Source organism: Neolamprologus brichardi, chromosome 3 (assembly GCF_056152115.1).
Source record: "Neolamprologus brichardi isolate AB-2024 chromosome 3, ASM5615211v1, whole genome shotgun sequence".
Lineage (NCBI taxonomy): Eukaryota > Metazoa > Chordata > Actinopteri > Cichliformes > Cichlidae > Neolamprologus > Neolamprologus brichardi.
This window is the reverse complement of record NC_142106.1, coordinates 8,012,038-8,036,817: the sequence shown is the minus strand read 5'-3', so window position 1 is coordinate 8,036,817 and position 24,780 is coordinate 8,012,038. Positions and strand designations below refer to the sequence as shown.

At 40.8% G+C, this 24,780-nt stretch overlaps 1 protein-coding gene across 1 annotated transcript; it reads left to right on the top strand.

Moving 5' to 3' along the window:
* Positions 1 to 2,441: 2,441 nt before the first annotated feature.
* On the top strand, positions 2,442 to 13,039 carry LOC148103351 (uncharacterized). The gene is made up of 3 exons (XM_087832214.1): positions 2,442 to 2,636; positions 4,334 to 4,437; positions 10,482 to 13,039. Exons 2-3 carry the CDS (start codon positions 4,420 to 4,422, stop codon positions 12,564 to 12,566), a joined length of 2,103 nt encoding a protein of 700 aa, XP_087688340.1. The 5' UTR covers positions 2,442 to 2,636; positions 4,334 to 4,419; the 3' UTR covers positions 12,567 to 13,039.
* The last annotated feature ends 11,741 nt before the right edge of the window (positions 13,040 to 24,780 follow it).

Below are 24,780 nucleotides of genomic sequence, written 5' to 3'. Positions count from 1 at the left end.
ATCTAAATCACAAAAATATATAAAATATATAAAATATAAATATAAAATAATGACCTAAATCACAGGCTCATGCGGTGGGCTCTCTTTTTGCAGCCTTACAATATGGACATCCAGCACATTAAGGGCAAAGATAATGTCTTGGCAGATGCTTTGTCCCGTGCCCCTTTGTAACCAGCAGTTTCACTCCTCATATGCTTTGAAGTATGTCCTCTCCAGTATCGTTTTCCTTCCTCTTACATTGCTCCTAGGTACCAAGGTTGCTGAGGTTGGAGATTAGCTGAAGATGACTTTTCAGCATACCAAAGGTGTTGAAAGTGAGGTTGCATATGTGTGTGTGTGTGTGTGTGTGTTATGTTATGGATTTAATATATGCATGTTCTTCTAGTTGCAAATTCATAATATAAATGTGTTTGCCAATTCAGGGTGAGACCCTGTTCTATGGGGGGGGGATGTGGCGGCCAGTGGGCTGGCCTTGTGTTTTGCTTTTTCTTTTACTTGTTTCTTGCAGGTAGGTGGAGCTGACCCAATTATTGATGCAGCACACCTGAGAGGCCAGTCCCAGTGTATATAAAGACATCTTGACTGAACCAGCAGGGGGGCTGGCTTTGGCTCTGGCTCTCTCTGTCTGGCACCCATCTTGTTCATTTGGAAGTTACAGTTATGGCTGTTATGTCCTTTAAAATGTGTTTAAGTTGCTTTACCTTATTTTCATTAAATATGTCTTACAGTCTTTAGAAACCTGTGTGTGGTCTCCCATTTGTTTGTCACTTCCTATGAGCCGGGTTGTGACAAATAATATGACAGATTTTTGGAGAGAGGTGTAAACCATTTCTACCATCAACCGTTGAAGGTGTTTCTGGGGCAGATAACATTGCAGTATTATGCAGACAGCATTACATTGTGTTATTTAACTGTATAAAAAGTGAACCATATGAGGACAATTGACATGACATGAGTCATGACACAATAAGTGTAAGGACACATGAAGTATATGAAGCCATTCATTGGTTATCTGATATAAAGCTTCTGGTTTAGATCACATCACTGCAGAACATTTGTCAGCACAGAGACAACAAGCCCATTATCATCAATGGCGCTCCAGTGGAGAGGGTGCAGTCCTTCAAGTATCTTGGTGTCCACGGCTGTATCCCAATTCAGGGTCTGCAGCCTCATAGGCCGCATTTTAAAACCGATTACGTCACAGCGACGCGACGAAGGCTGTCCCATTTCAAAGGCTGCTCAAAATGCAGCCCTCAAATGCGTCCTTCATTTCCCTGAATTTTAAGGATGTGGCGGTGTAGACTTCATGGCCCAACATATCCCAGACTTCATAGCGCGGCCGTGGGTGTGGATAAATTTGTGCAAATGTTTAATAATGAAGAACATTAAAACATTACTGTTGGCCACATGTCAGCAAGTTATGTGACATTAGTGATGTTTGTACTTGGTTTCAAAGCCTTTTCTTTAAAATATACACCGCTCAATAGTTGACTTTAATCTTACAGAGAATGTGATGATTTTATGGATAATTAAAGTCAGTCATATATTCACAAACACAACAAGCTGAAAGTCAGTGATGCTGCTTGGTTTGCAGTCCTGAATATCACGGCACAAGCAGGATTCACTGCACTGTTAATGTTAGCTATGTTATATTGCTGCCTCTGTTCGGTGGTGTCGAGCCAAACGGACTTTAACGTGTGTTTGAACGAGCTGACGGTTCACTCGTTAAGCTGAAAGAAAGATGCTTTAATCACAGGAGTCAATATAAATAACTAAAACTTGAATCTTTACTGAAGTTCAGTATTAAAATAAAAGTGAATTGATTTGAGAGTTCAAGTTCACTGCTGTAATAACTAATAATGATTAATATAATAACTATAATATTGGCCATATTATATTTACACTGACTTTAGTCTCATGAACAACATTAGCTAATTGTTATTCACTAGCTAATCTTAAAATGACTGAAGCCCAACAATCATGTTTTACAGTCCTGTGGTCTCAGCCTCAGATACTTATCAATCACACAAAGCTCATTTAGAAACAAACAAACAAATGAACGAAATATGTTTTAATTCATTTCTGTCAAACAAAGCTGTATGACACGTTTCCAGCGGTTGGTATCATGGTTGCTAGGCAACCTGGGCAGCGCGACGGAGGCCAGACCGTCCCATTTCACAAGCCTACAAGCCTCGCACTTCCGGCCTTAGCGGTCTTTGAGTACGCGGCCTAAGGCTGTATCCCAATTCTCAGCACCGCTCCTCTATTTCCCTGAGACCTTATCAATTCTACTTCCCACGATGACGTTTTCATCGAGGCCAATGAAAAGAGTTTAGGAAAATTAGATAGGCGCTAACTTTGAAATTACACCCCACGTGGTTAGTTGTGCAGCTGAGTCACGTGACCGCACCGTAACAAGCCAGGAAAAGGGGGCGGAGAAAGTGTGTGTGCAGGAGAGGAGTCGAGCGGAGAGAGCTGCTTTTTCATGAAACGGGAGTAAAGTAGTGAACTTACAGGAACATATACCACTACCAACGTTTGGATCGATGTCTGCGTGGGTCTCTGCTCCCTGATCTGTTTCTTAAGACTTCCAGCTTCATCACGGAGTTGCTCTCGGTTTGTGGGCTCATCTAAAGGTAAGCATCGAGCTAACTTTAATGTGGGTTCAGTTTATGCTGAGTTTAGCTCTGTTGAGAATAATAGACTGCTTGGTATACACTGGAGTTAGACAGACTGTACAGTTTGTGATTGTTTGCAACATTATAATATGGCGGTTGCTAGGGGGAAAGAACACATAAAGAAAAATAGTCTTGGAATATGAACAAAGGGTGCAGGGAAGGAGAACAACCAACCCCCAGGACATGAAGCCACGGGTACAAGCGTGGGGGAGGGAACTCAGCCTTTAGAATAGGACTTAATAGGATCGTCTGCAGATTCATCTGTATTTTATTTTCTTCCAGCGCAAATAAAGACGTCTGATTCTTCACCTGGAAGTAAAAGTCTCCAAAAGGTCGCTACCATCAAAAATCCGTGAAATCGGCGAAGTGTGTTCACAGTTTATTGTGAACACGTTGAAAGAGTGAGAGACTGTTTGCAGAAAAACACCAACTAATCATTAGCTCAGCATGCTGGGAGAAGCTGAGCGTTTGCTTGCTTGTTCAATTATTTCCATCTTGCTTTGACTACAGCTGTAACCTGACGTATTCCAGCAAGATTTGTAAAAAGAGCTTTGATGAACACAAAGCTGGATAGCTTTTGTTCTGAGTCTAAGAAGCTTAGAAAGAAACGCGATTTCAATATGTCACATATTGACAGTGGCTCACCGATGCCAATGACATAATTACCCAGCTACATTTCCGAAAGAATGCAAAAGCATTGACATAGATTTTTCCTTCCTACGATAGGCCGACGGGCAGGGCAGGGATAGTATTTGGCAGCCCGACTGGAAAAAAGCCCCGGGACGTTGGGCTAGCGATTTTGTGAGCCCTGTATCTGATTGAGGAATCACTCATCTTTGGAAAAGAGTTTATTACAAAGAAATGGCTCTTTCCAAAATAAAAGCTATACTATACGCTTCTTCTGGGCTATACTCTCAGCAGCATATTAAACATATCAGGTCCACATAAGGAGAATCATGTGCTAACGGCTGTCTAAATGACTCGGGTAAAATTTGTAGCATGCGTGCTTGTTGTTTTTGACTGCTTCCACTTGTCTTTGCACTAGGATGATGTCAGAGTAAATGTGCAGTCACATTCGTTGTGTTCCCACTAGTGCTGTCAGCGTTAATCTCGTTGAAATGACGTTAACGCCACAACACGGCAAATCTCCGTTAACGAGCTACCTCGGATCAAACACGTTAATGAGCTAACTGCCTAACACACTAGTTCCCACCCATGTAATTGAGCATTGCTGGCACATCCAACATACTGTTTTACTTTAGTCCATGAGGCGCTTACCTTCAGGGTCATACGTCACATGAAAACCAAAATAGTTCCAAACGCCAGATCTGAATGAGGGTGGGGAGGTTCAATTTGCCATGTTGCAAGGAGAGCTTAACTTCTGTCTTGCTAGCTTGTGCTGCACTCAGTGAATCTGTGTTCGACTACTCCGCCTAGGCTGCACTGTCAAGCGCAGATCCACTGAGTGCTCAACACAGACAGCACCGTCAGAGGGAAAGTTGATAAAATAAATTAAAAATGTTGTATTGTTGATACATATGCGTACCGAACCGAAAGCACTGTATCGAACGGTTCAATATTGATACGCTATATATATATATATATATATACACAAATATATATGTTTTTGTATATTTTTTGTGTGTGTATCCCAGCTGAGTAACAGGAGGAGAAGAGTGGTGGTACAACAGAGGAACAATTTCAGCCATTTGGACTCAGCTCAGCCACTATAGAGGAAAAAATGACTTCAACACAAAAGGTGAGAAAAACATCACAGTTAAACTGTTATTAAAACTGTGTGTGCAGCTCGTTGGTTTTTAAAAACCTGTTAACAGCAGCTTTATCTTTTGCATCCTGGGCTCAACCATATATACAGAATCTACATTCAAAATCAGAAACCACAGAAGTTACAAGAAAATACAAAGATTATATTTTATCAGCACACATCAGAATCAGAATCGTGTTTATTGGCCAGATATATGTGCAGACACATACAGGGAATTTGGTTCCGGTAGATGGTGGCTCTCAAGCACAGCAATGTAAATCACACACACACACACACACACACTATATACACACATTACACATACATACACATACATACACAAAGCTGTGTAAACCAACTATAAATAACTAATCTAAACTTATATACATAAAATACAGAAATGAAATGAGGTGGAATGAGTACTACAGAATGTACATGAGGTGCAGTTGCAGTCTGGCAGTGGGAGCAGTGTGACAGGTCAACTGTTAAGAAGGGAGATGGCGAGGGGAAAGAAACTGTTCCTATGTCGGGTGGTCCTGGTCTGCAGGCTTCTGTACCGTCTGCCAGAGGGCAGCAGATCAAAAAGTCTGTGTCCAGGGTGTGAGGGGTCTGTGATGATTTTCCCTGCCCGTTTCCTGGTTCTTGAGAGGTACAGATCCTGGATGGTGGGGAGGGGGGCGCCGATGATCCTTTCTGCTGCCCGTACAGTCCGCTGCAGTCTGCTCCTGTCCTGTTTAGTAGTGATGTGCGGATCGATCCTGAATTATCGATTCCTCCGATACCAATCATTTATGTTCTAGAATCGATTCTCACATTAAAATATCGATATTTTAGTAATTTAGAGTAAATTTGTAGTTTATCATTAACAGGAACACAGTGGAAATAAACTATAACATTCGGATTGTCTACATTCAAAGGAACTACTTCCTCTTCCGCCTTTCATCATCATCATCATCATCATCAACTTTATTTATAAAGCACTTTAAAACAACCACAGCTGACACAAAGTGCTGTACATTGGAACTGTAAAATAAAATTACATATGATGTAAGTAAAAACCAAATAAAAGAAGAGTGAACTCATTAAATAACTACTTCAATCAAAAGAGAAACTAAGTCTCGCTGAGGTTAAAAGCCAAGGAATAAAAGTGGGTTTTAAGACGTGATTTAAAAGTGGACAGTGAAGGGGCCTCTCTAACGTGCATGGGCAAATTATTCCATAATTTTGGAGCCACAATAGAGAAGGTGTATGCCGTACAGTGCAGCGAGGAATGCCCAGACCTCTACATTGGAGAGACCAAGCAGCCACTTCACAAGCGCATGGCACAACACAGAAGAGCCACCTCCACAGGACAAGATTCAGCTGTCCATCTGCATCTTAAGGATAAAGGACACTCTTTCGAGGATGCCAATGTTCACATTTTGGACAGAGAGGACAGATGGTTTGAAAGAGGAGTGAAAGAAGCCATCTATGTCCACTGTGAGCGACCATCTTTGAACAGAGGCGGTGGTTTACGACACCAACTCTCTGCCATCTATAATCCAGTTTTGAGATCCCTTCCCAGACGCCTTAACGCCCACTCACACCCTGGGCCATCTGACCTCAGGAATTCGCATGATAAGGTGGGGCCAGGTTTTCACAATGAACTCACCTGAAACTCTGGCTGATTGGGACCAACACCCAGTTCCACACCTTGGTTTAGGCGATTAGAGGATCATCAGGGGGTCCTTTTGTCCCTCTGTGGGGGGACACTCCCACCAGGTTTATATCTGGGACTCTCCACCATTTGACCTTAGAACTGAAGAAGCCTCTCGGATGAGAGGTGAAACGTCTTCAAGTAACTTAAAGAAGTCCAGACGCTTTTCTTTGCAAGCTCCTTTGACAATAGAGAAGGCCCTGTCCCCTCTGAGCTTCCTCCTGGATCTCGGTACCTCCAGGAGCAGCAGGTCAGCTGACCTTAGAGACCGACAGGGTGTGTGGGGATGAAGAAGCTCAGAGAGGTAAGGCAGGGCAAGACTGTGGAGGCATTTAAAAACAAACATAAGAAGTTTAAAATTAACTCTAAAAGACACAGGCAGCGAGTTCCTGTTAGGAGTCGTGCAGCCGCATTTTGAACCAGCTGCAGACGTGAAAGCAATGACTGACTGACCCCCACATAAAGTGAGTTACAGTAGTCCAGGCGGGAAGAAATAAAAGCATGGATCACTGTTTCAAGATGCTGCCTCGAAAGAAAAGATTTTACTCTTGCCAGTTGCCTTAAATGATAAAAACTGGACTTCACCACTGCTCTGATTTGGTTGTCCAATTTAAAATCACTGTCCAACTTAAAACCAAGGTCAGTAACAACAGGTTTAAAATAGACTTCCAGGGATCCTAAAACAACAGAGGAGGACTCACAGGGACCACTGGGTCCAAACACCAACACTTCTGTTCTCTTTTCATTAAAATTTAAAAAGTTTAGAGCCAACCAAGCTTTAATTTCATCTAGACATGTCAAGAGAGGTTTTATGGAGATGCCATCCTTGTGTTTTAGTGGCAAATAAATTTGGCAGTCATCGGCATAACAATGAAATGAGATCCCATGCCTTCTAAGGATAGAACCCAGAGGCAATAGATACAGTGAAAAGAGCAGTGGCCCTCAAATTGAGCCCTGTGGGATGCCGCATGACAGAGGAACAGAAGACGATTCGTAACCGAGAAGGCTGACAGAGAAAGTTCTATCTGACAAATAAGACCTAAACCAATTGAGTGCAGTTCCACCAATACCCACTACATCATGTAATCGAGAAATTAGAATATTGTGGTCTACGGTGTCAAGGGCAGCAGTTAGGTCAAGCAAGACAAGAACAACATGGTTACCAGAATCACATGCCAGAAGGATGTCATTAAAAACCCTTAATAATGCAGATTCTGTGCTGTGAAGGGTTTTAAAACCTGATTGAAAAACCTCAACGATGCCATTATCATCTATAAAATCTTTCAGTTGACTAAAAACAATTTTCTCTAAAACCTTGGAGACTAAAGGCAGCACGACTGCTCTCATTAAACCAAGGCTTAGGTTTAGCCTTAGGCTGCCTGGTTTTTAAAGGAGCCACAGAGTCCATGATTTTTTGACAGCAAGAATAAAACCAGGAATTTTAGCTCTTCTGTATCAGAGGAAACAAAGTCAGAAGGGCCGCCGAGCTGATTAAAAGCAGCAGAAAACTGCGCGGCAGTGGCAGGGTTAATAACCCGACAGCACCGAGTAGCAGCGCCAGATTTAACTGCGGTATATGTCAAACCAACGTTGAATAACACAGGCATATGATCTGAGAGTGCACAGTCACAAATCTCCAAGTTAGTGACAGGCAGACCATATGACAGAACAAGGTCCAGTGTGTGTCCGTGCTCATGAGTAGGGCCAGGCACGGACTGTACCAGGCTAAAAGAGTCAATAAGGCTTAAAAAGTCCTTTACCAGTGGCTTATCAGGACAACATACGTGTATATTAAAATCTCCAACAATAAGAACACTCTCATAGTTGGGCATAATCCCAGCTAAAAAAATCAGAAAAGTCGTTTATGAAGTTCTTATTGTATTTCGGGGAGGCAATAGATGACAGCGCAGAAAATCGGGTTTGTACGACTCACCTCAAACGAGGTAAGTCCAAAGCTGGAGAACGAAGACTGTAGAAAACACTGCTTACATTTAAAATCCTTTTTGTAAACAGTCACTGTGCCTCCACCTCTGCCTGATGTCCGTGGCGAGTTAAAATAGCAACAATCCGCAGGTAAAAATTCAGATAGAGCACTGGACTCACCAACACTCAGCCACGTCTCAGTCACACACAGAAAATCCAGACCACGGGAACTGAAGAAGTCCCGAAGAATAAAAGTTTTGTTTAAAAGTGATCTGGCGTTCACCAGGCCAATCCTAGCGGGAGCTGGAGTTGGCGCTCGGGGTTCAGGAGGTCCAGAAACCCGCCGCAGCGATCTCAGGTTCCAATAATGTCGACAGCGGAGGTTTAGCCTGGGAGGGCACGGGCAGCGAGTCATGTGCGAAATACGGCTGTATAAATGTCTCGCAGCCCCTTGGCGTGCGCACTCACAACAATAGCTGAGCGTAATTGGAGTCATGTGCAGACGTATTTTACCTCCACAAACAGCTGAGACGTGGTTTGCGATACATGTGGCAGAAAAGTGCTCCAAGAGTGTGGTGTTGTGGCCATACTAGGGAGACATTCAAGAGGGCTGTTGGGGAGGGGATGAATAAATTTTACAAGGTGTATTTATCGGATAAAATACGTTAATTCAGAGGCTGCTTCCACCTGGACCCAGCCTTTGCGGTCTAAAGAAAGCCGGGTAGTACGTCACGAGCTCCCTCGGTGGAGTGAAACTCTGCCGTCTGCTCCTTGCTATCTAAAATATAACCGGGCACTGACGTAAACTCTCGACCGTCTCACACTTCTGTTTAATCAGTTTTCTGTTTGACGTTTATTCAGCTGTGTGAAAACCCCGGAGGAACCCTCCCGAGGGCTTAATAAAGTTAAATTTAATTTAATCTAATCTAATAACTTTAATCTCAGCCAAACCAATTTACTCACGAACAAATAAAACACTGAAAAAGCCAAACAATAACATTTTTAAGTTATCAATGTGACTTATATATCATGTTTAACCCGAGAAATGAAAGACCGCAGGGTTTGAAGACGATGTGTCGGCTCAGATATTTGAAGTTTACACAGCTACATTCTCACCTGAAAACATGTTAAAAGTTTTTTTTGCGACCCAGAAAGAGAAATAAGACTAATATTAAAACTAAGTAGCTGCCGCCATTGTTGGAAACTGGAATTGGCTGGGCCGCGCTATGAATTCTACAACGTGGTTTTTCAATTTTGTTGTCCGGGTGGAAAATTGGGAGAAATTCGGGAGAATGGTGATTTTCGGGAGGGGCACTAAAATTTATTCTCCCGGAAAAATCGGGAGTCTTGGCATGTATGGTTGTGGCAACATCACTAACCTTGTCAAACACCTCAGAGTAAATTATATCACAGAATATGACGAGTGTATGTTGAGGCAAACTGAAGAGGAGGAGAGGGACAGCAGCGAGACAGAGTCTCTCACGGAGTCCTTTAGTGCTGCAGGCAGGCAAGGTGTTCAAATAGCACAACTTCAGATTTTGTATTTCTATATGATGAACTCTGCATTATTAAGTGATAAGAACAAGAAATCTGATGTCCTGTAATCATTATGATGCTATAATTTGAGATACAATAAATAAAATAAGTTTTTGTACAAAGTATCGGTATCGGATCAGTATCGTCGATACCACCCTGAATATTACTTGGTATCGGATCGGAAAGAAAATCAGTGGTATCGCACATCACTACTGTTTAGTGGCTGCTCCATATCAGACTGTGATGGAAGAGCACAGGACAGACTCAATGACCGCAGTGTAGAACTGGATCAGCAGCTCCTGTGGAAGACTGTACTTCCCCAGTTGTCTCAGGAAGTACATCCTCTACTGGGTCTTTTTGAGGATGGAGTTGGTGTTGGTCTCCCACTTCAGGTCCTGGGAGATGGTGGTACCCAGGAACTTGAAGGTCTTCACAGTCGACACAGGGCTGTCTGATATGGTGAGGGGGAGCAGAGTTGAGGGATGTCTCCCGAAGTCCACTGTCATCTCTACAGTTTTAAGAGTGTTCAGCTCCAGATTGTGCTGACTGCACTGGAGTACCAGCCGCTCAACTTCCTGCCGGTATGCAGGAAGCTGGTATGCACATTGAAACAACAATATCATCAGTTGAACTTGCAATTTCTTATGCGTAAAAGATTTTCTCCACTGATCAATATTTCTTCAATAATGCAATTTTCATTACAACTCTTATTGTAGCACATCATTGTTATGTGATACTATCACCAGAAGGTGGTGGTAACACACCTACAATGTGTGTGTTTGTTTGTTTTTTGACATGTTTGATTCCACCAATGGAGGCAGTTTCAGTTTGTTCCACGACTGCATTTCACTCACTGCCTCTGTTTGTATCTCTGTCACTGCAGGACCAACATGGAGCGAGAAGTCAGCGCTCTCAGGAGGCCGACAAACCTCACAGAAGAAAGGGAGAGAAAACCTACAGCTGTGATTTGTGTGGGAAGGCTTTTACCCGGACTGGACACTTAAAAACTCACCAACTCATCCACAGTGGAGTTAAAGCGTACAGCTGTGACTTGTGTGGGAAGTCTTTTACCCAGGCTCAAAGCCTAAAAACACACCAACTCATCCACAGTGGAGTTAAACCTTACAGCTGTGACTTGTGTGGAAAGTATTTTACCCAGTCTGGAAACTTAAAAAATCACCAACTCATCCACAGTGGATTTAAACCTTACACCTGTGAGTTGTGTGGAAAGTATTTTACCCTGGCTGGAAACTTAAAAAAACACCAACTCATCCACAGTGGAGTTAAACCTTACAGCTGTAAATTGTGTGGAAAGTCTTTTACCGAGGCTGGACACTTAAAAAAACACAAACTCATCCACAGTGGAGTAAAACCTTACAGCTGTAAATTGTGTGGAAAGTCTTTTACCCTTGCTGGAAGCTTAAAAACACACCAACTCATCCACAGTGGAGTTAAACCTTACAGCTGTGACTTGTGTGGAAAGTCTTTTACCGAGACTGGAAACTTAAAAAAACACCAACTCATCCACAGTGGATTTAAACCTTACAGCTGTGACTTGTGTGGAAAGTCTTTTAACCGGGCTGGAAGCTTAAAAAGACACCAACTCATCCACAGTGGAGTTAAACCTTACAGCTGTAAATTGTGTGGAAAGTCTTTTACCGAGGCTGGAGGCTTAAAAAAACACCAACTCATCCACAGTGGAGTTAAACCTTACAGCTGTAAATTGTGTGGAAAGTCTTTTACCGAGGCTGGAGGCTTAAAAAAACACACACTCATCCACAGTGGATTTAAACCTTACAGCTGTAATGAGTGTGGAAAGTCTTTTACCCAGGCTGGAAACTTAAAAACACACCAACTCATCCACAGTAGAGTTAAACCTTACAGCTGTGAAGAGTGTGGAAAGTCTTTTACCGAGGCTGGAAACTTAAAAAAACACCAACTCATCCACAGTGGATTTAAACCTTACAGCTGTGAAGAGTGTGGAAAGTCTTTTACCCAAGCTGGAGTCTTAAAAAGACACCAACTCTTCCACAGTGGATTTAAAGCCTACAACTGTCACTTGTGTGGAAAGTCTTATGCCCATCATACAGGCTTAAAAAAACACCAACTCATCCACAGTGGAGTTAAACCTTACAGCTGTAAATTGTGTGGAAAGTCTTTTACCGAGGCTGGAGGCTTAAAAAAACACACACTCATCCACAGTGGATTTAAACCTTACAGCTGTAATGAGTGTGGAAAGTCTTTTACCCAGGCTGGAAACTTAAAAACACACCAACTCATCCACAGTGGAGTTAAACCTTACAGCTGTGAAGAGTGTGGAAAGTCTTTTACCGAGGCTGGAAACTTAAAAAAACACCAACTCATCCACAGTGGATTTAAACCTTACAGCTGTGAAGAGTGTGGAAAGTCTTTTACCCAAGCTGGAGTCTTAAAAAGACACCAACTCTTCCACAGTGGATTTAAAGCGTACAACTGTCACTTGTGTGGAAAGTCTTATACCCATCGTACAGGCTTAAAAAAACACCAACTCATCCACAGTGGAGTTAAATCGTATAACTGTGACTTGTGTGGAAAGTCTTTTACCCAGGCTGTATCCTTAAAAACACACCAACTCATCCACAGTGGACTTAAAGCACACAGCTCTGAGTTGTGTGCTAAGACGTTTGCTCAAAATAGCGACTTACAGAAGCATCTAGTTACCCAGTCTGGAATTAAGGCGTACAGCTGCAACTTTTGTGGAAAAAGGTTCAGTGACAAACAGTACCGAAATATTCACCTACGGATTCACACTGCAATTGATGTTTACTGCTGTGATCAGTGTGGGAAACTGTTTACAACAGATGGAAAGTTACAACAACACATGTTTAGCCACACTGAGGAGAGACCTTATCAATGTGACCTGTGTGAGAAGACTTTTAACGCTCCACATCAGCTGAAAAAACACCAACAGATCCACACCAGAAAGTAACTCTACAAGTGAAGTTACTGTGAGGATGTATTTATTTTTATCTTGTAATTTTAACGTGATTGTTTGGAAGAAGTCTGATCAGTAAACTTATGGAGTTATACTGAATGAACTGTTTGGAAAAATGAAGACTCGTTTTCACCCAGTAAGCTGAGTGTTGTAATGTAAACAGTAAAATGTAATTGGACGTTGGCAGAGATGCTTTTTTATTTCAGGCGACGTTCAGGATAAAAACATTGAAGGAATTGTTTAGAAGTGGAGCGACGCACATGGATCCATTTCTCAACCCTGTCGTCACTGTGGTGGTGGGAAAGAGTTTCTCTGTGATCTTTGTGGAAAAACTTCCAATCATCAACGGGACCTAAAACCACATCAACGTAGACACACTGGAGACAAAATGAACTACTGCAAAGAATGTGGGAGAGGCTTCCACACACCAAGTACATTAAAAATACATGAACTCTTCCACAGTGGGGTCAAAAAGCACATCTGTGACCAGTATGGGTCATCCTTCACCACTGCACGTGAGCTTAAAGAAAAAGCATAAGGGAATCCACATAGAAGAGACATCATACAAGTGCAGACACTGTGACAAAAGCTTCTCACAATCAGGTCATCATAACAAACATGAACGTACACAGTGAATAATCCTGAATGTTACATTTAGGAAGCTGCATGTATAGGTCTGTATATCAAGTTTATGTTTTTTCCTTTGAGGGATTTTAATTCTCTAAAATTTTATCTCTGTTACATTTTATTCTTTGTTTCCTTAGGACACAGTAGTGTTTAGTAGTTGTATTCATTTTATGTGTTACTGTATTACTAAAGTTATAGGAATGTCTTTTTTACCAAACTAATAATGTATCAAAATTGCAGATATGGATATATATTTCAATTTCTTTCATTTGAACTTTCTTAGTGTTTCCAAAATTAACTTCTTTTTTTTAATGTATACATTTAATGTGTTACCTCAGTTAAATTTCAATTCTTCATTCATATTTAATCTTTTGCTGTTGTAAAATCTTCTCTTGAACCTTTTCTCCCAAAATTGCAAATGATTTCACAGCAGTTTCTCTTAAAACTTCCAAAATTAACTAAATCTGTCCACCAGCTTTGAAAAAACACCTGCTGTGACTTTATGTCCAGAAAAAAAGAAACTCAAGCAAAACTGATTTTGAGCTGTACTTCCATGTAATACCAGTTTGTACCAGAAGATGAAGCAGTAAGTCAGTGTAACCTTTATTCAATTAGGCAAAGAACACAATCTTCTTCACATTGGCAGCAAAGAAATGTTGAAAATTAAAAACAGCAGCACACATCAGAACCATTTTAAAGATCACAGGTGACTACTTTTACTTAATTCAAATTCTGTTAAACCTCTATTTTTGGCTCCTCCTTTCACTTTAGTGTATTTAGTCCTTGAAGTCCACATGTTGTTTTTTTAATGAATTTTGATCCACATGTTTGCAGCTGTTTTCTTGTTGATTTGAAGTTTGTATTATGAAATCCTGATAATGTTAAAGTGTTAGTTATATTTGATGAAGTCTGTGTAGAGTTTATCTTATTAAACAGTTTGGTGTGAAAAATAAAGAAATGGTCTCAGAACAAGTAGTTTGAGCCATGATTTAAGATTCAAAGTAATTTAACTGTTTTCAGTGGTACTTGTGGAGGTTTATCAGAGGAAGAGACTTGGCTGTTCTCCACCCACACTGAACAAGGATCCTGCAGCTCCTTAAAAACTCTAAAATGATCTTCAAGGATAATATGTTTGATTTTTCTTAAAAACGTGCTGTTGGCATGAAGTTTTCAGAGAGTGTGTTTAAGAGTCATTGTGGTTAACATCTCACACATTTCAATAAAGCAGATGTTCCTGCATTGCAACAGGGGTTTGCAGTTGCGTTCTCCCCCCTGCTCGTCTACAGAACTCTCATGGAGCACCACTTTGAAACTTTGTAAGTCTCTCTCTGCAAAATACAATATATAAAAATCAATGCTGAGCAATTAATTATATAGTTACTTCTTCAAAAAAAGTTACTGAGTATTGCAAACAACAAAGATTTTTGCAGCTGTTTACCTAAAAATGCTGCTACGGCATTTTTTTAAACAAACATTTCAAACAATTTACAAAACAATCAGGTGTTCTGCATCAAATCTGATGCCACACAAATTATTTGTGCCTCTCCAAAAAATAATTTCTGTCCACTATGAGATAAAGGAGAACATCAAAAGCCCGATACCTCCAGGCCTGACAACAGGAGATGTATCACTTCTGTAACATTTAGCAGTCACGTCATTGTTCTGACACACACAACAAAATTATTGACTACACTACACACTAACTACACAAGATTTGCATTAAACGTCGCAAATCTCTCACATCTCAAAACACTGCCGTCACTCCTAAAATTTCCTCTTCTTGACAACTTCACATGGGACCCAACCTAACCTTAACAGTATGTAACAGTGACAATGGTGTGGTGTCTCTTTAAGGGCCGGACCAGGCTGGCCTGGAGGCGGACGTCGGGAGGATCAAAGGGTCGTGGCAGTGCATTTCCATGGCAACGACTGGAGACGCTCCACCGTGGTTTGTGGACTGTGGTGCCGTTCTCTGTTTGGCCTCTTCGTCGTGGCTCCATTGGATGTGCGTGGACCTGCGTTTCCTGGGCGTGGGTTCGATACAGCTTTGCCATAGTTCCTGAATTTGCATTTTTTCTTATGTATTTTGTGTTGGTTACTGTTTAACATGACTGTTGTTTAAGTTTTCTACAGTACTTTCTGGTACTGTTTTCACATATTATGCTTACTGTTGCTGATTTTGAGGAAAAAGAAGAAACACAATGAAAGAAAAAGGGAATTTCATTCTGTCATGGTCCTGGCTATCCTAAGTTTATTTTCTTTCTTTGGCATTTATTTAAATGGACATTCACCATGTGGGACACTGTCATGTATGCCAGTTTGTCGATATTGCACTGTACATTTCCCTGTTTTGGTTTCAACTTCTTATCCCGCTGACCATGTATGGAGGCTGGTTAAGTCTGGACTGTACCAATGCTGTAAGGGTGTATAACAATTCCTCCACAACCTGCTTACTACCTAAAGTAGCTATGTGTAGTGAAAGGGGGTAGCGGGAGGAGGGTCACCTGGGTCCGGCTGAGGACAGCCTTTGTTTAACCTGGGGGGGATATGTAACAGTCACAATGGTGTGGTGTCTCTTTAAGACAACCCAAGTCGAGGGTTAATGTTGTCATCCATATGCGCCACTGACCCTCTCTGTGATTGTGTGGACATGTGCTTGCACGCTAGTGCATGAGGAGGGACGGATTTTATGTTTTACCTCTCCAGACACCTTTGTTTGCAACGTTATGGGTTGTACGAACACTGCGCGCTATGTTTGTTAAGCTGCAGCCGTTCAACTGGGCTTATATGGTTGATGAAGAGAAGGTATATTAAAGAACACACTGTGGAATTCCCAATGCCAGTGTGAGTGTGTATTCTTTTGGCTACCCTGCTAAGTGTTTTGCCGCCTCCTCTCAACCACTAAACGCAACCCGATCACGTCATGCGACCTCTGTCTGAAATCATCGAGGAAATTGATGAGTTGAAAGTTTGCGCAGTCAATGGGGAAACCACATCATTTGATGGCTGGGTACCCATCATGATCAACTTACCGGGGGGTAAAGACCCCACCCTCTCCATTAGTACTCCAGTCCTCGTCAGTACCTTGCCTATGGACAAACCATTGATCGGTTTCAGTGTCTTGGAACAGATCATTGAGGGGCAACTAGAGCAGGTGATACCTACTCTTGTTACCTTGCTGTGTAATGCCATCTGTCTTCCCCCTGAGAAAGGTGAGGTGGTCGAAACCTTAATCCAGACAGTCTAGCCAAACATTACACAAGGGTGCTTGAGGACAGTAGAAGGGGATGTGATTATCCCTGCTGAACAGGTCACCTGGTTAAAGTGCCGGGTTTCGATTGATTGTTTAGTGCTGTTTGAGGCTGATGAGGGTAACCAGGCCCTAGAGCAGTTCGATGTCTTGACGGGGTTAGTTGAAATACAGAATCCTAAGCCGTACATCACCATTGCTCTGAGCAATGACACCGAACATGATATCACCTTGACAAGGAAGACGGCCCTGGGCACCTTACAGCCGGTTGAACATATTGTGGAGGTCAAGGCCTCAAACGAGTGCCCACCTGGAATAACAGTTCGCGAGATAACGGTGGAGTCAGCTGGACCTCTCCCAATGTCGTGGTATCCACCAGTGAATCATGATCATTTGGAGGAGGAACAAAAAGAGATTGTCCAGAGAATGTTGTTTGATGAGTACAGGGACTTTGCGTGGGATGGGAACGGTATTGGTTGTAATCCTGATCTGAAAATGGTGATAAACCTAAAGGATGACATATCAGTGCAGAGAGCATATACTTCCATACCTAAGCTGCTGCTACGTGAGGTTAAAGAGTACGTGCAAGTCCTCCTGATGAAGGGATGAATACCATACCATACCACCTTTATTTATAAAGCACTTTAACATAAAACCAGAGTTTACAAAGTGTTGTACATGCAAATAGCATAAGTAAAGTAAATTAAATTAAAAATAAGATAAAATAAAATAAATAACTAAAATAAATGAAAACATTTTAAAACAAATTGAGTCAAGCCCTTTAATCAGTGCCAAAGGCTTCAGCAAATAAATATGTTTTAAGAAGACTTTTAAACTCAGAAAGAGAAAAGACCTGTCTAATGTGCAAGGGCAGATCATTCCACAACTTTGGAGCAGCTACAGCAAAAGCACGATCACCTTTAAATTTTCACTTAGTTTTCGGTACCTTAAGAACCTGCTGATTGGCGGACCTAAAGGAACGGGCAGGTGTATATGGTTGTAGTAGCTCCGAGTGGTCTCTTATTTGTTTTTTAAATCTCTTTAAAACAAATAAGTAGTGGCCTCAGAATCGCCACCAAAAACCATCACTTGTGTTTTCTGCGTATTAAAATGTAAAAAGTTCAAAGCCATCCAGGCCCTTCTTTCATCAAGGCATCTGAGCAGAGGGTCTACTGAGAAGCCATTTATCTTTTTAAGTGGGAAATAAATCTGGGAGTCATCAGCATAACAGTGGAAAGAAATCCCATGATCCCTGAAAATAGACCCAAGGGGTAAGAGATATAGGAAGAAAAGAAGCAGGCCTAAAACTGAACCCTGTGGGACCCCACATTGGAGAGAAGCAGCAGAGGATACAAACTTTCACAGAGTTTCACAGAGAAAGTTCGCTCTGATAGTAAGATCCAAGTCCTCTTATGCTGCTCCCATCAGGTGCATGCGAAAGAAAGACGGTTCACTCCTTTGCATAGACTATAGTCTATTGAACCAGAAAATGGTTCCAGACTGACACCCACTACCCCGGATACATGACCTGCTTGACACTGTAGGGGGATACTCCTGGTTCAGCATCCTTGATCAAGGCATGGCTTATGTTACGAAACAGTTTCACCCCGGTTCTTTTTATTCCTCGGGCATCCAGAGACGGCACCAGACTGAGTAGTCATAACACAAAAGAAAACATACAAAACAGAGTTAACAGATTACAAGCACTGAGACCCCCACTCTGCATCCACTAGGCCTGTACAGAATGGTGTACGTCAGTTTAATGCTGGGTGGTGCTGCAATAGTAACTATCCTCGGTCAGAAGGAGAGGCTGACATCCAGGGATTAGATTACCACAGGTGGAATTTATTGGTGGTCAGATGGATGGTACAGGGAGGTATGGCATACAGTAGGAGGATGTGAAGAGGTGATATGGTGTGGTTTCTATGATTAAGAATGGGGTATACATTACAACATGAATCCAGATTAAAGATTAAGAAAACTGGCAACAAATTCCTCCACTACAAATCAGTCTGATACCACTTCTTACAGGGATCACATTTACTAAGCACTACCCAGAAGGCGCCACAAGAGGGCACTCCAACACAAGAGATTACCTATTTACACTGATGCACTTAGTAAACAGTCAGCCCCCTACTTAGCCACTACGTAATACAGTGATATTACAGTATTGTAACGATGGTTAAATGTTATTTTACAGTGACATGTTATCTCTGCACACTGTTGTTATTTCTTTAAGATACATGTTTGGTTGTGCTGCAGGAAAAAGGGAGTTAATGTGTGCAGGAAGGGGAGGGGGGTCCTTGTTGTTGTGTGACTGTGCGGGGCTGAAGTGAGGTGTTGTACGAGGGCACTCTCCCCGGAGTTAACGGCCCGTTTGCCTGTGTTACCAAATAAACGGACAAACTGAGATCCAAACGTCTGGTTCTTGCGAACGTTACAGTATACAAATTCACATAGATTGGCAGAGGGAACAAACAAAGCTGTAACAAGCTTAAAAATGAAAAGCTGTAAAATGAGATTTTGGCCTTAAGTATTAATTTGTTTAGAAAAGTCTTTTACAGTTGTTGGCTCCTATTAGTCACCATCTGCTTCCCCCAGCACATTACCTTCCCTTGTTCAACTTTTATCTAATCTGCATTTTAATGAAATCACTCCGGTAGGTGATTTTTATTGGGACTGACTTTTTTTTCCTGCATCTGTTGGTTTTAAGGTGCACTGCTTGTTGTTAAATTTTACACTAATAATTTAAAGCCAACACTTTAATTACAAACCTCCAGACAAATCTTCTCTTATTGATCTTTTTGTAACCAATGTGCAGCATGTTTGATTGATTGATTGATTGATTGATTTTTATTGATTAGCATTCAAATATCTCAGTGAAGACAGAACAAAGATCTACCACAAAGCAAGAAAGCATGAGACAAGGCTAATCAAAAGGTATTGGCTGAAGCATTTGCTTATTACGCCAACCCTTTTAACAAAAGATCTTTTAGCATGCAGCTCCTGTACACAGGGCTCGAAGCAAATAATAAAACAAAGCAAAAACAAAAAAACAAACAAACAAACAAGAAAAAAACAAAAAAACAAAAAACTTTCCACCTTAGTAAGTAACTACATCAAAGCAAAAGAATCAAGAGGTTTTTTTGTTTTTTGTTTTTGTTTTTCTTTGCTCTTTTCATTCTTGATATATATATTTTTCTAATACTCTATTTTTAAACATATTTTTAAACAAGGAAAATGAACTACACCTTTTTAAATCACTGTCATAACTATTCCACAGGTTAACTCCTCTAACAGAAACACATCTCTGCTTTATATTTGTCCTTATCTTGTTTTTTTTAAAGAAATCTGTTCCCCTTAAGTCATATTGACTCTCTCTGACTTTGAACAGCTTCTGAGTACTGGGGCAAAGCAAGTTATTTTGTGCTTTATACATTATCTGTGCCATTTTATATTCAACTAAATCATAAAATTTCAGGGTATTCAGATTAATAAACAAAATGTTAGTTGGTTCTATATAGTTTGATTGGTTTATAATTCTTATAGCTCTTTTTTGCAACTTGAAAATAGGAAGAGTGTTCGTTTTATATGCATTACCCCATATCTCCAGACAGTAAGTCATATATGGAAGCAACAGAGTACAATAGAGTGTGTATAATGATTTTTTGTTCAGGACATGCTTTGTTTTATAGAGAATAGCAATGGTTTTTGACATTTTTGTTTTCACATGGTTTATATGAGACTTCCAACTCAGCTTATCATCAATTATCACTCCAAGAAATTTATTTTCGTACACTCTTTCAATTTCAATTCCATTAACCCTGATTTTAGATACATTTTTCATTTGTCTAGTGCCAAAAATAATCAATTTTGTTTTCTTTATATTTAATGATAACTTATTTACATCAAACCAGTTTTTTTAATATATTTAACTCCTTTTCCGCTGTAGTCAGAAGCTGTTCTAGGTTTTTACCTGAGCAATACAGAGTGGTATCATCAGCAAACAATACACATTTTAACAGTTTGGAAATGCTACATATGTCATTTATGTATAATATAAATAATTTAGGGCCCAGCACAGAGCCCTGAGGAACACCACAAGTTACCTTCAACTGCTTAGATTTTACATTATTGAATTCGACATATTGATATCTGTCATCCAGGTAACTTTTCATCCACTTGTATGCTAACCCTCTTATGCCATATCTCTCTAGTTTATTCATTAATATAGAATGATCAATCGTATCAAACGCCTTTTTTAAGTCTATAAAAACACCAACAGTATATTCCTTATTATCTATAGCATTAGATATCCCTTCTACAAGTTCCATCACTGCCATCGAAGTGGACCTTTTCACTCTAAAGCCATATTGGTTATCACTTAGGAGATTATGCTTCTCAATATATTTATCAAGTCTATTAACAAATAACTTTTCTAAAATTTTTGAGAACTGTGGGAGCAGTGATATTGGCCTATAATTGGTAAACTGACTTCTCTCTCCGTTTTTATGGATTGGAATAACTTTTGCTATTTTCATTTGTGAGGGAAATACACCAGTTTGAAAGGACAGATTACAAATGTATGCGAAAGGTTGCACTATATATTCTATAATACTTTTAACTAATATCATGTCAATACCATGTATGACATGATATTAGTTGTTTTCCACATTAGTTTTCCACATTAGTAGTTTTTACCAGTGGCCTGAATCATCTCTACATAGTTGGTGCTGTGAGAGACACCAAAATCAGCAGCAAGCTACAGCAAGTCAAGTTAAGAGTGTTTTCCTTTGTGCATCGTGCTTAACTAAAATCAATGTTGAATCGGTGTGCAACTTTGCCAAAACAATGTCGGACTCTGTAGTTTTCTCTGGTCCCCTCCCCAATCAGATCAGGAGTGACATGTTTAGCCGCATGTTCTCCTTAAATTGCTGGCTGTCTGAGTGGTGTCCCAGAAACAATGTGGGCTTCATAGATAATTGGCAAACCTTCTGGAGGAAACCTGGTCTTGTTAGGAGAGACGGCATCCATCCCACTTTGGATGTAGCAGTTCTCATTTCTAGAAATATGGACAAATTTATTAACCCCCCCAAAATATGACTATCCAGACCAGAAAGACCAGGGAGCAGGAAGAAGAGTTGCAGTTTTACACGCCTCTCTGCAGCTTCTCTCCTCCTGCTACCCCCCCCCCCCCCCCCCCCCCCCCAAAAGCCCATTGTTATATTCCCACTGCGGTGTCAGTACACTATTGGAGCTCATATAGTCACACTGTACATACAATCGTTGCTTACAAGTTGACTTCTTCTTTATTGGAAAACACAGAAGTAACACACACCATAACTGGGCGTGGTGCCCCCTACTGGCGATGGCTTGCATAGCACACAATACTCTTGGTTCATACATAACACCCATCTCCATTGAGACTGTGTCAGCTCCCAAAAAGACAAAAAACAAACTGAAAACCAGCAATAAACAACTGAAACATAAAAACTCACAAAGAAAGAACAATATAGTATACACATCTGAACCAAAGAGTAAAACAGTGAAATGTGGATTATTAAATATTAGGTCTCTCTCCTTCAAGTCTCTATTAGTACATGACTTAATAATTGATCAACAAATTGATTTACTCTGCCTTACAGAAACCTGGCTGCAGCAGGATGATTATGTTCGTTTAAATGAATCAACACCCCCGAGTCATTCTAACCAGAAATCTCGAAGTACAGGCCGAGGGGCCGGTGTGGCACCAATTTTTCACACCAGCCTATTAATTAACGAAAGACCAAGACAGACTTTTAATTCATTTGAAAGCCTGATGCTTAACCTTGTCCACCCCAGCTGTGAAACTCAGAAACCAGTCTTACTTGTTATCATCTGTCGTCCACCTGGGCCTTACACAGAGTTTCTGTCTGATTTCTCAGACTTTATATCTAATTTAGTTCTGAGCTCAGATAAAATGATTATTGTGGGTGATTTTAACATCCATGTAGATGCTAAAAATGACAGCCTCAACATGGCATTTAATCTGTTGTTAGACTCAATTGGCTTCTCTCAAAAAGTAAAAGAACCCACCCACCACTTTAATCACACTCTAGATCTTGTTTTAACATAACATATGGCATAGAAACTGAACATTTAACAGTGTTTCCTGAAAACCCTCTCCTGTCTGATCATTTCCTGATAACATTTACATTTACAATAATTGATTACACAGCAGTGGAGAGTAGACTTTATCAAAGTAGATGTCTTTCTGAAAGCGCTGTAACTAAGTTTAAGAATATAATCCACCCACTGTTATCATCGTCAATGACCTGTACCAACATAGAGCAGAGCAGCTATCTGAACCCTACCCCAACAGAGGTCGATTATCTTGTTAATAATTTTACCTCCTCACTACGTACGACTCTGGATACTGTAGCTCCAGTGAAAACTAAAGTCTCAAATCAGAAGTACCTGACCCCGTGGTATAATTCTCAAACACCTAGCCTAAAGCAGATGACTCGTAAGCTGGAGAGGAAATGGCGTGTCACAAATTTATAGGATCATCATTTATCCTGGAGAAATAGTTTGCTGCTTTATAAGAAAGCCCTCCGCAAAGCCAGAACATCTTACTAACTGATTGAAGAAAATAAGACAACCCCAGGTTTCTATTCAGCACTGTAGCCAGGCTGACAAAAAGTCAGAGCTCTTTTCAGCCAACCATTCCCAACTAGTAATGACTTCATGAACTTCTTCACAAATAAAATTTTTATCATTAGAGAAAAAATTACCAATAATAATCCCACAGATGTAATATTATCTACAGCTACTTTTAGTACCATTGATGTTAAGTTAGACTCTTTTTCTCCAATATATCTTTCTGAGTTAACTTCAATAATTACTTCCTCCAAACAATCAATGTGTCTTTTAGACCCCATTCCTACAAAACTGCTCAAAGAAGTCCTGCCATTGATTAATTCTTCGATCTTAAATATGATCAACCTATCTCTAATAATCGGCTATGTACCACAGGCCTTCAAGGTGGCTGTAGTTAAACCTTTACTCAAAAAGCCATCTCTAGACCCAGCAGTCTTAGCTAATCATAGGCCAATCTCCAACCTTCCTTTCATATCAAAAATCCTTGAAAGAGTAGTTGTCAAACAGCTAACAGATCATCTGCAGAGGAATGGTTTATTTGAAGAGTTTCAGTCAGGTTTCAGAGCTCATCACAGCACAGAAACAGCTTTAGTGAAGGTTACAAATCATCTTCTTATAGCCTCTGACAGTGGACTCATCTCTGTGCTTGTCCTGCTAGACCTTAGTGCAGCGTTCAATACTGTTGACCATAATATCCTATTAGAGCGATTAGAACATGCTGTAGGTATTACAGGTACTGCACTGCAGTGGTTTGTATCATATCTATCTAATAGACTCCAATTTGTACATGTAAATGGAGAGTGCTCTCTCCAAAACTGAGGTTATTGCACTCGGCCCTGAAAATCTTAGAAATATGGTATCTAACCAGACTCTTACTCTGGATGGCATTACCTTGGCCTCCAGTAACGCTGTGTGGAACCTTGGAGTCATTTTTGACCAGGATATGTCCTTCAACGCACATATTAAACAAATATGTAAGACTGCTTTCTTCCATTTGCGCAACATCTCTAACGTTAGAAATGTCCTGTCTCTTAGTGACGCTGAAAAACTAGTTCATGCATTTATTACTTCCAGGCTGGACTACTGCAATTCATTATTATCAGGATGTCCAAAAAACTTGCTGAAAAGCCTTCAGCTAATCCAAAATGCTGCAGCAAGAGTACTGACAGGGACTAGAACGAGAGAGCATACTTCTCCCGTTTTGGCTTCCCTTCATTGGCTTCCTGTTGAATCCAGAATTGATTTCAAAATCCTGCTCCTCACATACAAGGTCTTAAATAATCAGGCCCTATCTTATCTTAATGACCTTGTAGTACCTTATCACCCTATTAGAGCATATCGCTGTCGCACTGGAGGCCTACTTGTAGTTCCTAGAGTATTTAAAAGTAGAATGGGAGGGAGAGCCTTCAGTTTTTAGGCCCCTCTTCTGTGGAACCAGGTTCCAGTTTGGATTCGGGAGACAGACACTATCTCTACTTTTAAGATTAGGCTTAAAACGTTCCTTTTTGCTAAAGCATATAGTTAGGGCTGGATCAGGTGACCCCGAATCCTCACTTAGTTATGCTGCAATAGACGTAGGCTGCCGGGGGATTCCCATGATGCATTGAGTTTTTCTTTTCCAGTCACCTTTCTCACTCACTACAGTATGTGTTAATAGACCTCTCTGCATTGAGTCATACCTGTTATTAACCT